General features: G+C 32.4%; 2 protein-coding genes across 2 annotated transcripts in view; both read left to right on the plus strand.

The window, feature by feature from the left end:
* The first annotated feature begins 926 nt into the window (after positions 1-926).
* Positions 927-14893, plus strand: LOC139489432 (uncharacterized). Its single transcript, XM_071275754.1, has 10 exons — positions 927-1146; positions 2508-2550; positions 3334-3494; positions 4102-4278; positions 5436-5645; positions 7276-7318; positions 8507-8676; positions 10991-11161; positions 13216-13474; positions 14791-14893. The coding sequence occupies exons 3-10, from the start codon at positions 3470-3472 to the stop codon at positions 14891-14893; spliced, it is 1158 nt and encodes a 385-aa protein (XP_071131855.1). The 5' UTR covers positions 927-1146; positions 2508-2550; positions 3334-3469.
* An 81-nt stretch (positions 14894-14974) lies between these two features.
* Positions 14975-15254, plus strand: part of LOC139489433 (uncharacterized) — a 175655-nt gene continuing 175375 nt past the window's right edge. The window contains exon 1 of the mRNA XM_071275756.1: positions 14975-15132. Within this exon, the coding sequence (XP_071131857.1) occupies positions 14991-15132 (142 nt within the window). The 5' untranslated portion in view covers positions 14975-14990. The remainder of the gene's footprint in view (positions 15133-15254) is intronic.

The raw sequence follows: 15254 nt of genomic DNA on the forward strand, positions 1-15254 counted from the left end.
TGCGTTCGATTGATCAACGGAAATGAAACAGTGATTACTGATAATAATCGAAAGTCGTACTCGAAAAGGCTGTGAAATATTTCCGTTTCAAGCCGTTACTAAATTAAACTTTTTTTTTATATTAAGTTAAAATAAAACATTATAAAAAGTTGTCACTTATTTAAAGAAATAAACAACATTTAATCGATATCCCGTTCCATCTGTTCATAATGCATGGCTGTGATTTCGTAATGCACGGGTATGATTTCGTAATGCATGACTGAGATTTCGTATTAACTGGCTGTAGCAATTTCTCCGTTCATAATGACCAGTTGTCGAAATTTTCCTTTTATAAAGCATGGGCATTTCTATACATATTGTAGTAAGTTGGTTAATAATAGTTTACAATTTAAAATTCTGACAGGGTATTCTCATTTTCCTGTATCCATATCTCCTTATTTGCCTGGTAATAATAATTTAATGTCCAGCACTCTCAAACTCTTCTGTCAAGTCCTGTAATTAGCTATCTACCGGATTGTTGTAATTTTTGAATGTTGAGCATTGACTTTCAGATTTTTTGGCCCCTGTCTCCTGTTATGAACACATTTTTAGCTCACCTGGCTTGAAGGGCCAAGTGAGCTATTCTCATCATTTGGCGTCCGTCGTCATAAACTTTTACATTTTAAACTTCTTTTACAAACCTGAATGGAATGACATCAAACACAGCATTAATGTTCCTAATGAGGTGTTGATCAAGTGTTCTCGCTTTGAATCCAACCTATTATCCAAGATGGCCGCAACCTGAGAACCTAGTTTAACATAGAATCCTATGGGAAATTCATACAGTTTCTTGTTATATACCTGATTATTGTAATTTTTAGAATGTTCCACACGGTCTCCATCAGATTTGAGGTTCCAGTCTCCTGTTATACACCTGTCAGTGATTATTGTAATTTTCAGAATGTTCAGGGCTGGATCCCCCAGATTTGTCAGGCCCAGTCTCCTGTTATATACCTGATTATTGTACTGGAATTGATTGCTGTCTTGACTTTGATTACCTGGATTTACACCTGAATTTCTACCTGTATGTTGACACCTGTAATTATGTCATCAGAGGTGGAATAGAAAAATTTACCTTTGAATATCAGCTCCTGGATTACCAATGGGGTAAGTCTTACTCCTTTTTATACGCTTGTCAAAATTTTGACAGGACGTATTAAGGTATACAAATGTCTGGCGTCCGTCTGTCTGTCGGGCGTCCACATGTCGCACCATAAATTGAGAACCACTTATTCAAATTGCATGAAACTTAACATAGTTGTTTCTTATGATGGTCAAACGATCTGTATACTTTTTGGTGAAAATAGGATGTAAACTTGAGTTACAGGACTTTATAACTAAAACAGGGGTGTGTATGTTTCACATGTCACACTGTATCTCAAAAACGATTTCTGATTATTGCTTTAAACTTCACACACTTCTTAATTATATTAATCCAAAGATCTGTATACTTTTTGGTGATGATTCAAAATTTTATTTTGGAGTTATTGAGTTTTTTGTTAAAAAGGGGGGTGGGTTTTCACATGTCGCGCCATATCTCATAAACAATTTTTGATTAGTGCTTAAAACTTAATACACTTCTTAGTTATATTAATCTAAAGATCTGTATATTTTTTGGTGATGATACAAAAATTTAATTTTGATTTATTGAGTTTTTTGTAAAAAAAAGGTGGGTTTTCACATGTCGCGCCATATTTCATAAACAATTTATGATTATTGCTTAAAACTTTACGCACTTCTTAGTTATATTAATTTAAAGATCTGTATATTTTTTGGTGATGATTCAAAATATCATTTTAGAGTTATTGAGTTTTTTGTAAAAAAAAAAATTACGCATGTCACGCCATATCTCAGAAACTATTTATGATTATTGCATAAAATTTCTCACACAAGACGAAAAACGTATCATGTGCTCATGGCGCAGCTGTTTATTAATTATTTGAATAAAAGAATTTATGGTACTTAGTCCAGAGGCTTTGCTTCTCCACATCTAATACCAAATTTGCTACATTTGTTAAATCACAAATCAGTAGAACTTAATAGCTGTTGGTAATATAAAACTTTTAAAAAAATAATCTTTTTATTATGATTATGTTTAGTATGTATATGAATATAGTCAATATCAAATGAATAATGAAATTTTTCAAGGAATGACTAACATTTTTTCTGTCTATGAAGTAATAATATAAAAAATGTGGTACACTAAATAACCTGTGTATATTTCAAATAGACAGAAACAATATCAAAGTCATTCCTTATAATTTAATTCTATAAAGGAGTGGATAATTGGCATGGCGGTCACATGACAAAATTATGTCTATGAGCTGATAGACAAAACACTTGCAGCCAATCAGAAGACTTGTTACATCCAAAATTAAATTGTTTACAAATAGAACTTTGAACTTTAGATTAGTATAGTTGTTTTTTTGATAATTAACTTTTCTTTTTTAACTTTTCTTTCAAAATAGGTGAAGTAAAGGAAGAAAAATTATCAGAAATAATCAGAATAAAGTAAGTATTGTCAAAATTAAAATAGCTGTGTTTTGGTATCATTGATTGTGAACAAAATAAAACATTTCCACAGTAATCTCCTCTTGGTCAATCTATTTAAACTTTTGAAAGTTCACTTGTCCTATTGAATAAATACAATAGCTATTGTTTTATGTGTAGTCTATTAATTGAGATAAAACTTTTTAGTGTGTAAGTTAAAGAATGATTCAAGATCGTTTCAAAGTGTTTGCATTGGAGTTAAATCTATCTTAATTGAACTGATCTAGTTTTAATTAATTTGAATGTCAATGTGTGAACAGGGTCTAAATTGACTATGATTGCCTCAATTCTATTGTTTTCTGAGGTTACTTACTTAGCTTTCTCTACCAAAAAGTGGCCACCATGAAGTTATACCAATAGTGCTTTCAGTGACGTTAAACACCAAAAATCAAATCAATGAGTTATTGCACAATATACAAATATAAAATGATTACAAGGAGTAGTTGCCAAAGATACTGGTTGAGAGGTCCTCAAAGTTCTAATTATAAAATTAATTCAACCTTATAGAATAATGGTATTTTTCATCAATTTTCTATATATATTAAGATTTTTTTCTTCTCTGCTGGTGTCTGTCCTTAGGGAATTCCATGTGCCAGGGTGTTTGCTTGCATCTGTGTACTATGGTCACATTCGTGTTTTTTTACAAATTTCTATGGAAAAATGTTTTTATCAAATATAATTGTCTATTGTTTGATTGTCCTAAAACACCCACTTATGTTGCCTTTATTACCATATACATTGTAGGTATAAAATAGACAGACTAGAAGAACAAAAGAAACTGATAATAGATGCTGAGTTGAAGATTTGTTTGGAGAAAGAAGTTTGTAGTACAACAGTTAAACTATTTGATCAACAGCTCATTTCACAACCTCTTTGTGACATGAAGATGGGCGGACAACTGTTAGGTATGATGATTTAGCCATTATTTCATATTATTTGTATGGTTACAATGAATTACTATGTAGGTCAAGTTAGTCAAGCAAAAATAAGTATATTCGTTTGAAACATGCAGGTTTGATACATCCTTGTCCATTGGTCTTTGGTTAATGGTTGACTAAATGGAAAAAATACTGGGGGAAGAGAGTTGTAGTGTAGAAGTTGACCTGTTGGTTATTTTTGTTTCCTGATGCTTACGTATATACTCAGATACTGATAAGATATGGCATCTGGTCAAATATGTTTGTTGAATGTACCTAATTAGTTTTGTGGTTTCAAATGTCAAGATCATAGTTACTGAAAATAGACTGAAATTTATGCTGAGGAGTAGTTGCTAGATGTATAATAAAATATTGTATTTGGAAATGCAACCATAATAGGATATATAATCACATATATAATGAGAGAAAGTTCCCATTTTGATTTTTTATCAATAGATATAAATAGAGTAATTGAATAAACCTAGACAAAAAAACATAGCAGATTGATTTGATAATGTCTTATCTGGTGGAGAGATGTCTCATTTGCAATCATACCATATCTTTTTCAATTTATAAAATGCATTCTAATTTCCAGATATATCATTTACTGACTGGGTAAAGAAGCAAGGAGAAAACATTGGCAATACTTTAACCAGTGCTGTAGCTAATAAATTACTGGATGAATTAGGTCTTACTAAGTTCATGAACTCAGTTCCTTGTGATAGATATACTGGAATATATGCTGACTCTGAAAATGGCTGGAATACTAAAGGTAGAATTATTATGATATTTTAGAATTGATCAAAGACTTGTAGTTGGGGGTATTTTCTATATAATTACACCTTATGTAAGAATGCTGCATTTTGACTGGTTGAGAACCAGTGTATTTTTTGCAGATTCTAACTTTTTTTTAAAGAATTTGCCTTTATCACCAATGTGAATTTGACTCAAATACCATGGTATTTGCCATTTTGGATATTCCTTTTTTTCCTTCGCAAGCCAATGAGTAAAATACACAGAGAACAGTACCTATTGTATTCATTCCATTGGACAGGTGAATTGACAAAAGTTTAAATACCTTGAACAAAAGGAGATGACTCTGTGGAAAACTTTCATTTTGGTTAACAAGAACACAATTATTGTCCCTCAAGTAACATATTGTGTAGGACATCAAATATTGGGTGTCCAGGGGTCCGTCCAACAGGTCTTGTTAGTGCTTTCACTGAGACAATTCTTGTAAGATTTCTATAAAATGTATACTATTTCAAACATCTTCACCTCTGAAACTACTGAACCAATTCCAACTAAACTTAAGCTGAATGATCCTTAGGGTATCTAGAATAAAATTTGTGTTTTATTTTCTGTTTCGTCATAAAACATGGGCGCCATGGCTAAAAATAGAACATAGAGGTAAAATGCAGTTTTTGGCTTATATTTCAAAAACCAAAGCAGTTAGAGCAAATCTGACATGGGGTTAAGTGTTCATATGGTAAAGTTCTATCAGCCCTGAAATTTTCAGGTGAATCTAATAACCCATTGTTGGGTTGCTGCCACTAAATAGGTAATTTTAAGGAAATTTTGCATTTTTTGGTCATTATCTTGAATAGTATTAATGATAAAGATAAGCTGGTAACAGCAAAGATGTTCAACAAAGTAAGATTTACAAATAAGTTCATATAACCAAAATTGTCAATTGACCCCTTAAAGAGTTATTGCCCTTTAAGGACAATTTGTTTAACAAACAAACTACGATGAAATTGGACACTTAAACTCTAAAACGAGAGATAAATGCCAAAAATTCAAGGTGATCGATTCAGGCTCTTGAGGGCCTCTTGTCTTTTAAAGAGTTATGCCCCTTGAAAATATAAAATATGTGCAATTTATGGAATTATTCTTTTATTTTCATTCTGACCCTATTTAATTTTTCAGATTGTCCATTGGCAGTTAACCTGCCTCCAATAGAAACCTCAATGACTTGTTACATTTCAAGTTATTGTACAGGAATTAACTGTTGTATAGAAGTGGATCAGATAGGTAAAACTTTTAATGTCTATGCTCTATTAGATGGCTGCAACTGGAGGCTCACTTTGGGAATTGAAAGAAGAAAAATTGATATTTCACTGCTAGATTATAACTGGGGTAAGAATTTTATTTTTAAATGTAAATGTTAAATTGATTTATACACATGAAAAATCAGCCTCTTATTTTGGATGAAATATGATAAAATATTTGTAAAATAATATTGAAACGTAGTTAATGATAATATTGGCATTAAAACAAACAAAAAATGTATGAAAAAAAAATGTTTTATCGAACCAAAATTTTTATTACAAAATGAAGTGTTTTTTGTACAAAAAAATGCATTTTACAACTTTTACTGTAGTCGAACTTTACAATGTCAGACATTTCAAAATTAATCTATAGATGATTGTTCACATCCCATTGGAACAATGGATCTTCCTCCACGATGCTAATTTCCAACTTTGGCGAGCTCTACACTATATTGGATACGGGCAACTGTGTGTCTGTTCGAAGGCAAAGGTCCCTGAAATGGTCTTATTGCACGATAACCAGTAGCGATGAGCCGATCTCGAACACTTCTTGTTTAAAGGCTCATGTATGGTCATCACTCCCTTTTTAGGATTGTATTATTTGCAATGGGTTTCCTTCTGACCAACCTTCATTATGCTTGATTTTCCCTAGCAGATGTTATAGGGGTTCTTCTTGATCTCGGAAGGTCTTTAACATCGTTTGTTGCCTGATTTGTATTCTCAAAACAACTTATAGTGGAATGGTGATGACCAACAATACGTGCAATTGTCACAGCGACATATCTGCTTCTCTCATGCTGATTATCTGCCATCTTGCTACAGGTATGAGTTGTTGATGACCTATTACAAGGTGTCAATCACATAATTTTATAAACTTGGTTATTTAAAGTGTTGAAAACAATGAGGATAAAAACATTTGTTTTGCTGTTTACGAGTACAGTAGCTGCATGTGCAGATAAGAACTTATTGAGTTGACATTTATTGATTAAACTCAGGTGATATTAAAATAATGTTTAACTAGTTCTATTTCAACAAATTATATCACAAAAAAATATAGAGTGTTTTTTTTATTTGAATTTCAATTTGGTGTTGCAATACTTTTTTCCATGTGTATATAATGTGAAAATAGGAATGCAATGTACTACTTTTGGTATTTGGGTTGTACTAAATAACAGGTAGTAAATACTTAACCAACAATTGCAGATTCATTATTCATTCAAATGTTAAAATAACATCAATAATATCAATACTTTTTTTCATTGTTTTCTCAGATATACAAGTACATCTAAGCCCTTTACATATACCAAAGTATTACTTAACTAAGTTCTTACTTAAAATTTTCAAATACATACCTTTAATTACAGTGAATCATACCTTTTATATTGCTGTTATGTTAATATAATAAAACTCTTGATGCACATAATGGATTTATTTTACTGCATTTTTAGACTTGTACAGTGGCTGATCTAGAAGTGTGTTCTGGGGGTTAGGAACCCCTTTGTGCTTGACAACTAATGCTTTTGTATGGGATATTTGATTGGAAACAACAAACCCTTCTCCTTTTTATATGAATTAGATGTGTTGGAAACACCCCTTTGTTCAAAAATGGCTGGATCCATGCGTGTCATATTAAATTTCTATAAAAAAGGCCAACTGCCTTCTGATCAGTACTATGTAACATTTATTATATAACATTTATTGTTAATGTTTATTTTTAGGTGAAACAAAAACTTTCACACTGATGGACATTATTTTCTTTGAGTAAGTACCCAAATAAATAATATAGTATAATGGCTAAATATTAATGAAAGGAATTTTGCACTGAATGCCAATAAGACGGAAACCCAAAGCATGACAAGTTTACCAGATTTCAAGATAGGTCTTTCCTGATTACTCATTATTGTGTTTACTAGTTACATGGGGTGTAAATTCCTTTAGCCAGAGGCCTATAGGAACTGCCTTCAATGGATATGAGGTTGAAATATGTTGCAACAAAATATGTCAGACTTGCTTGTCATAAATAAAAGAAATTTATTGTAAATGTTTTTTCTCTTTGAATTAATACCCCAAGGGTGACTGGGGTATAGGAATATGGTCACTTGGTCTTCTCCCGACCGGCAATAAAACGCTTGCCGAAGTGGGGCGTCCATTTGGCTGTGCGGGATGTATCAAGTTTGCAGTCACGTCCGGTCAGAAGGGGACGTTAAATCCGATGCCTCGTGTACATAGAGTGCCACGCTCTTTGCACGTTAAGAACCCTTGCAACAACTCTTTGAGGGGTCCGTAGTTGGCCTGTTGGAAGGCTAAATTTCTGTCCCTATCCAAATGCCCTCATTTTCCAGTGGCAGTCCAAATTTCTCCGACCATTATCCTAGATGGCCTCTATCATAACAACCTACCTATTGTTTTTATTGTTAACTTGTTCTCGTCCTGAATATGCATGAAATATTTGCCACTGGATGTTAAACAACCAACAATCAATCAATCAATCAATCTTTGAATCAACCCCATTAAGTGACTGTCGTGTTGCAATACACATATTTGGTTTCAATTTCTATTCATGTCAAGAAGTAGTTCTATTACAGATTATTTAGTACAATTTCTGGGCATAGACCCGGCTAGATAAATGTTGAAATGTCAATCAACACCAATATCTCACATGACTTTAATCACATTTATTTTGTTTATTGATTTAAATTAAGTTTTGGTGGCTAGTTTGCAAATAAGACAAATGTCCACTAGAAAACAGATGATATGGATGTAAGGTCAGTTCTAAAATCAATTTCGTAGTTAGACCTAACATATCTTACCTGTTAGCAATTGCTCCTTTGTTTTGTTGATTCTTTCATCTTACAATTTCAAAATTTTTATTACTTATTCATAAGATTAAACAGAGATGAGAAATTTTTGCAAAAGGTTTTATAATGTGTATCAAATAATCTATTGTAGGTATTCAATATATGACCTCAAAGGCGACAAGAGTTACATGCTAAATGGGAAAATAAAAGTTTGTTTACAGAAAGGAGGAGGATCTTGCCTGTTTACAAAGACTCTTTTTGAAAATACTAAAATACAAAAGTTTGGATGTGACTGGTCTCGCAGTGAATTTAAAATACAAGGTATAATTATTTGAATTTTGTCAAGTAGGCACAACCAAAAGATCCAGAGTTTTACTTCTTAAAACCTGAATTATGATGTCCTTAAACAATAATTTATTCAATAATTTGTTATATAGGAAAGTAAGATTTCTTGATAAGTGTAAAACCAAAGAATAACTTTTTGGGATACGATTGCTTTCAAGCAATCTGTAGACTTATACCATTGACTCAGGGTCATGCCCTCACGTCAACCGTTTTATTCTAAACATCAAGGAACATCTCAGATTCTTGAGATTGTCTTGCTTTAAATGGTATAAAAAACAAAAGAATTGAATTCAAACAACTTTCCTATAAGGTTCTTCTCATAACATTCATGTTTCGATATTTCCCTTGACTTGTATGCGTGTTTTTAACAACACGGAAAATCAGAATTAAGCAGTATTTATATTTAGTGTTTTTATAAATTTAGAAACACGTTAGAGGGAATTCCCCAGTTTTGATAACATGCAAGAGTTCTCTAAATTCTGATCTATTAATCTATTTCTGTCATATAAGAACTGAAGTGGAGTTTTCTTATGTCACCGTTACTGATGAAACTGATATTTGATATTATACTTCCATAAAGAAATGGAGGTTGTTTATATATAATTAATTAACATTTAATTTACGTTCTTGCTACAAATCACAAGTCCAGGGTTTGTTTACGTAGGTATGCGCATGCATATATTTTTCTTGACTTGTAGGGGTTTCAGATTGAATGGTTGCTCTGGATTCCCCACTTTATTGATTAATTTGAAACTCATGAGATCCTTTCTATTGTCTTGTCTGCTATTGAGGGTTATTGTTGTTGCATCACTTAAATTAAAATAAATGTAGTCCACAACGTAAAGGTTTAACTAGAACACCCCTTCAGCCAAAATGGAGTCTTCCATATTATCGCTTCGAGTTGTCTCCCTTCCGTAAGTAACTTTCGTCAAACGATACATCGAGAAAAATTAACTCGTTCTGTCGATAGACGTCGTATTATATTAAAACCGATCACAATTTAAACAGAGGAATTTGTACGGAAAGGAGTCATGCCCACTGACCCAAAGGAAATTAAATATTAAAAGAGTTAGGAATGGGGTTCCACCTAGAATTCACGTAGGAAAATAGGTGATAAGGAACAAAGTGAAATACCTTCTCTCATTCTCAGTGACTGCTGTGGAAAGTAAACTTGGAATTGATAGTACAAAAATAAAACATAATAATCAAATATTAAATAATTGGCTTTTTTTTAAAGTTGAATAATTATTCAGATTACATAAATTACATTTTACGAACATTTTACACGTGCAGTTTAATTAGGGTCCCGCCAAAGGCGGTCCCCTATAGTGATCAGTCTGTCCGTCCGTCCGTCCGTCTGTCCGTCCGTCGGTCTGTAACACTTTGTGTCCGCTCCATATCTAGAGAACCATTATGGTTTCATACTTAATACTTTACATGTTTATTAACCACCACCAGAGGGCGTGTCATGATGTATGTACAACTTCCTAGGTCAAAGGTCAAGGTCAAAAAACTTTGGTTTCAGTTGACAACCCTGTGTCCTGAGGTGAAGATCGTGTCCGCTCTATATCTTGAGAACCGTTATGATTTCAAAGTTTATACTTGACATGTATATGAACCAACACCAGAGGGCGTGTCATAATTTATGAACGACTGCCTAGGGCATAGTTCAAGGTCAAAAACTTTGGTTTCAGTTGACAACCCCATGTCCTATGGTAAAGATTGTGTCCGCTCTATATCTTGAGAACCGTTATCATTTCAAAGTTTATACTTGACATGTATATAAACCAACACCAAAGGGTGTGTCATAATTTATGTGCAACTTCCTAGGTCAAAGGTCAAGGTCAAAAACTTTGGTTTCAGTTGACAACCCCATGTCCTATGGTAAAGATCGTGTCCGCTCTATATCTTGAGAACCTTTATCATTTCAAAGTTTATACTTGACATGTTTATAAACCAACACCAAAGGGTGTGTCATAATTTATTTACAACTTCATAGGTCAAAGGTCAAGGTCAAAAACTTTGATTTCAGTTGACAAACCCATGTCCTATGGTAAAGATACAATTTTTTAATGCACATTATTCACAGCGGGGCCCACAGAGATGGCTCCCATCTCAATGATATCTAGTTATTTTTGAAAATAATACTAATATATGTATAAAACAATGGCAATCGTATCCCTTAGAGCAATCTGCTCTTTGATTTTTATTTTAATACTTGAAAATAAGTTTTTGTAATTATTGATTTGAAAACAAAATTAAAATTTTTATTTTGTTAAATATATTTCAGACTTTTCCCTCCAGACATTTTTAACAGACAATGCTGTGGTGGGCAATGCAGAAAGTTTAGATCTTTACAAGTTAATGGATGAATTAGGAGTAACCTCAGAACTTAAAGATGCACAATGTAGTAGATCAGTGTCTCCTTATAGTCCTATTGATTCTAATGGCTGGAACATAGGTAAGGAAATATATAAACTTGAGAAAATTGCATACAATATTTGAAAAAGGCTTGACTTATCAATTAAACATTTAAAAGTTTGTATTGATCCCTTACCAAAAAGTGCTAACATGTTGCACATAAGTTGCACATAAGATGCTCACGTTAGAAACTAACATGATTGCACACGAGTTTTTTAACATGCAAATTAGGTGAGCATTTTGTGAGCAAAAAAATTGCACATATGAAACTAACCTAATTTGCATGTTAAAAACCTCACATGCAACTGCTGATATGAGCTTTTGTTTCACATGTGCATTTTATTAGATTGCTCATATGAGCAGTTGCTCACATGTTGCACACGTGAATATTATAGTTGACCAAAACAAAATGGCTGCTTTAAAAAAGGAATTTTTTTTTTCAAATTTAGATGAAAATCTTAAATAATTCAGTTGAAAATAAAATAACTGATACATCATGTTAAAAGAGTTATTCTTTAATTATTGTCAGTTAATTATGATTTTCATATCATTTTCTTTTTTTTTTTATTTAAACAATAATCATGATCATGACTAAAAACATAACATATACATTATAAAACTAATAGAGGGACTTGCAAGTTTATTACACAATGAATGTCTTTGATTAATAAGTACTGTATTTCAAAAAGTTTTAAAAGGAAAAATCTTTATACATGTAGTACTTATTTTGAAGCAACCTGTATATATATATTCCCATAAAGGACTTAAAATTGTAATATATTTCAAAATCTGACACAAAAATGAAAATAATGAAATAGAAATGATAACTTACAATTAATTAACCACAGCCACACTGGTTTTATCAGATTTCAACAATGCCTTTCTTCAAATAGCACATTAATATAGGACTTAACATTTTCCATATCCATCTACCTCCATTTATTGCATGCTTTTCATGAATTTGAATTTACAGGAAGTACATGACTGGGCATGTCATTTTAAAAAAGCTCATATGAGCAATGATGTAGGTTAGTTTTGAATGGTTAGAAGAATGGAAAAACTTTTCATAGTACAAAACTAACATAAAACTAACATGGATAATAAAAGCTCACCTGAGGTTTGAATTGCACATGTGAGCATTATGTTAGATTTTTGTGGGCACATATGAACTACCAAACTGCACATATGAGCAACCTGATTTGCATACAATTCTTACTTGCATCTCATGTGCTTCACATGTGAAACTTATGTGCTTTTGTTAGCAATTTCTGTACGGGTGTGCAGGAGAATTTCTTTTACTTGAAATCTTTGGCCTGTTTCCAGTATGACTGTTTTGACTTCAACAAAACACAGCATCTTACTGTAACTTTGATGAAATGGTCTTCTTTTGACTTCTTAAAGGGTGACAATTCAATCTCAATTATCAACTTTGAGGCACAAACCATGCATTTTTTGTGGAGGACATGTGTTGTTCCAAAAAAGATTGTTATTTTTGATGCCCCACCTATATGATATAGTAGAGAGACAATATGTCTTTATGGCTGTGCATCCTTTTGTTTTGTGTGCATTCGTTCTTTAGTCTGTCCCTCTTCAGGTTAATTTTTTTAGTCCAGGTAGTTTTTGATGAAGTTGAAGTCCAATCAACTTGAAACTTAGTACACATGTTCTATATGATATGAACTTTCTAGTTTTAATGCCAAATTTTTTACCCCAATTTTACAAACTTTAACCTGAAGAGGGACCGACTGAAGAACAAATGCACACAAAACAAAAGGATTCACGGACATAAAGACATATTGTCACTCTACTATATCATATAGGTGGGGCATCAAAAATAACAATCTATTTTGGAACAACACATGTCCTCCACAAAAAAATGCATGGTTATATTATAGTTCATGTCTGTGTGATACATTTTAGTGTTGTGTTACAGCGGTATACTACTGTTGCCTTTATTTACAGTCCACTAAACATAGAAAATAATAGTGCGAGTGAGGCACCAGTGTACTATGGACACACTCTTGTTTTATTACAATTTTTTTTAAAGAAGCACTTTTATATGTGTTTAAATTAATTTCTCTTCTTTACTTTTAGGGTGTGAGAAGACATTACCATTTAGTTTACCTTCAGTACCTAATACAATGAGTTGTCACCTGACTGATACCTGTACAGGTATAGATTGTTGTATAGATGTGGAACAGATCAGTAGATCTATCAATGTTTACATCAAACTGGATGCCTGTAACTACAAACTAACAGCAGGAATAGAGAAACTGACGTTTGATGTACCTCTACTGAATTATGAGTTTGGTCAGAAACAAAGCTTTAGGTTGATGAATATTTTTAGGATTGAGTAAGTTTATACATTGGAAGGTTTAACCTTTACTGACCTGTAAGTTTGGTCCAACAATGTTTAATGTCAGTGAATATAGCAGAAAGTATTATAGTGCTTTTCAACTTCACATATGGCAAAATCAAGGGTACTTTATTCATATGATTTGTACCACGTGACTTTGGCCCTTTTGATTGAATTACTTCCCTTAGTTTAGGATTGAATATATAAATTATATAAAATTTTCGGATAATTCAGTCCATTTCCGTCATGGATCTAAAACTAACATATATTTGAAAACTTCCTTCGGCGGATATTTATAAAAATGTTATGTAATTCTAAGGGAAAATGCCGAAAATTTGACTTTTTACAAAATGGGAAGGTTGAAATCATCATGTTTTTAAAAGAATTTGGCCGAAAACTGCAGAAAGCAGGTTAGTTAAAAGTTATTTAACTTTAAAATTCAATCTACAAGGGGTTTCCCTATATTTGGACAAATCATCTTGATTTCTAATTTGTACCTTGCGTTTCTACGATTTTTTACGATTTTTCGCTATTTTATATAGCAATTATACTACGGTTATGCTTGCAATTTTCAAACTAAAAAGGCCGAAAGTATTCAAAGTAGACAATGTTCATTTGTACATGAACAGAACCCTAAAAATATGTTAAATGCACCTATATGCGGACAAATTGTTGATACAGCATATGAATTTGTATATTGACATTTCTATTTAAGGGGCATATATAATCCTATTGTAATGGCTGCCGTCATGATAAGGGAGAATGGCCTCTATGCAAATTAGCAAAGTACCCCAAATATTGCCATATGATCAGATATCTCAGGAATTTAAGTGAAAATACCTAGCTAACAAAAATACTTGATATAAAATGTCTTTACTGTCATGAAATGAAACGGAAATGAAACCTTTATGAACTAGTGCTGCTTCACTGTGGATGATTGATTGATTAATTATTGGTATTTTTGCCACCTTCAGCATTAATGGCGATATCATGGCATTCAGTTTATACAGGTGGGGGAAACCAGAGAGCGAAAAATGAACACCCAACTATGGTTAAAAAAACTGACAAATATAGTAAATAAAGATTGGAGTTGATTGAAGCTGCCACATACATGTTTTGAACCTACAACTTAAATGTTGACAGGCTATTGATGCATTAGTTTATAACTGTGTCAATTTTCGTGGTCATACATGTTCTCATTTTGTTGGGGATGAAATTTGTTTAATACATTCAAATAAAAAAAAAATGTTGACTTGTAAAGAGAATGGTAGAAATATTGAAACTAAGTTCCCATTTAAGTTGCTTTTTTTCAGTTATTCCATCCTAGATTTATCAATGGAGAAACAGTTTGTAGTAGACATGGCTGTCAGTGTATGTTATTGTTTGGTTTCTTGTTTTTCAGTTATTCCATCCTAGATTTATCAATGGAGAAACAGTTTGTAGTAGACATGGCTGTCAGTGTATGTTATTGTTTGGTTTCTTGTTTTTCAGTTATTCCATCCTAGATTTATCAATGGAGAAACAGTTTGTAGTAGACATGGCTGTCAGTGTATGTTTTGAAGCTAATGCACCGTGTGTTTTAACATCAACAGTCGTGAAGAATGCTAGGTTACCTAAACCTATATGTGACCTGAGTAGTAACTTCTCTTTTGAAGGTAAATCATCTTAATTTTTATCTCTAGCACACCTAATGAAGGTTATTCTAGACACATGTTTTGCATACCCAATTTGTCAATTGAAAATTCATTATATGATAATACCTGTCAATTGAACTCTG

This window comes from Mytilus edulis, chromosome 9 (assembly GCF_963676685.1).
Source record: "Mytilus edulis chromosome 9, xbMytEdul2.2, whole genome shotgun sequence".
Classification (NCBI taxonomy): domain Eukaryota; kingdom Metazoa; phylum Mollusca; class Bivalvia; order Mytilida; family Mytilidae; genus Mytilus; species Mytilus edulis.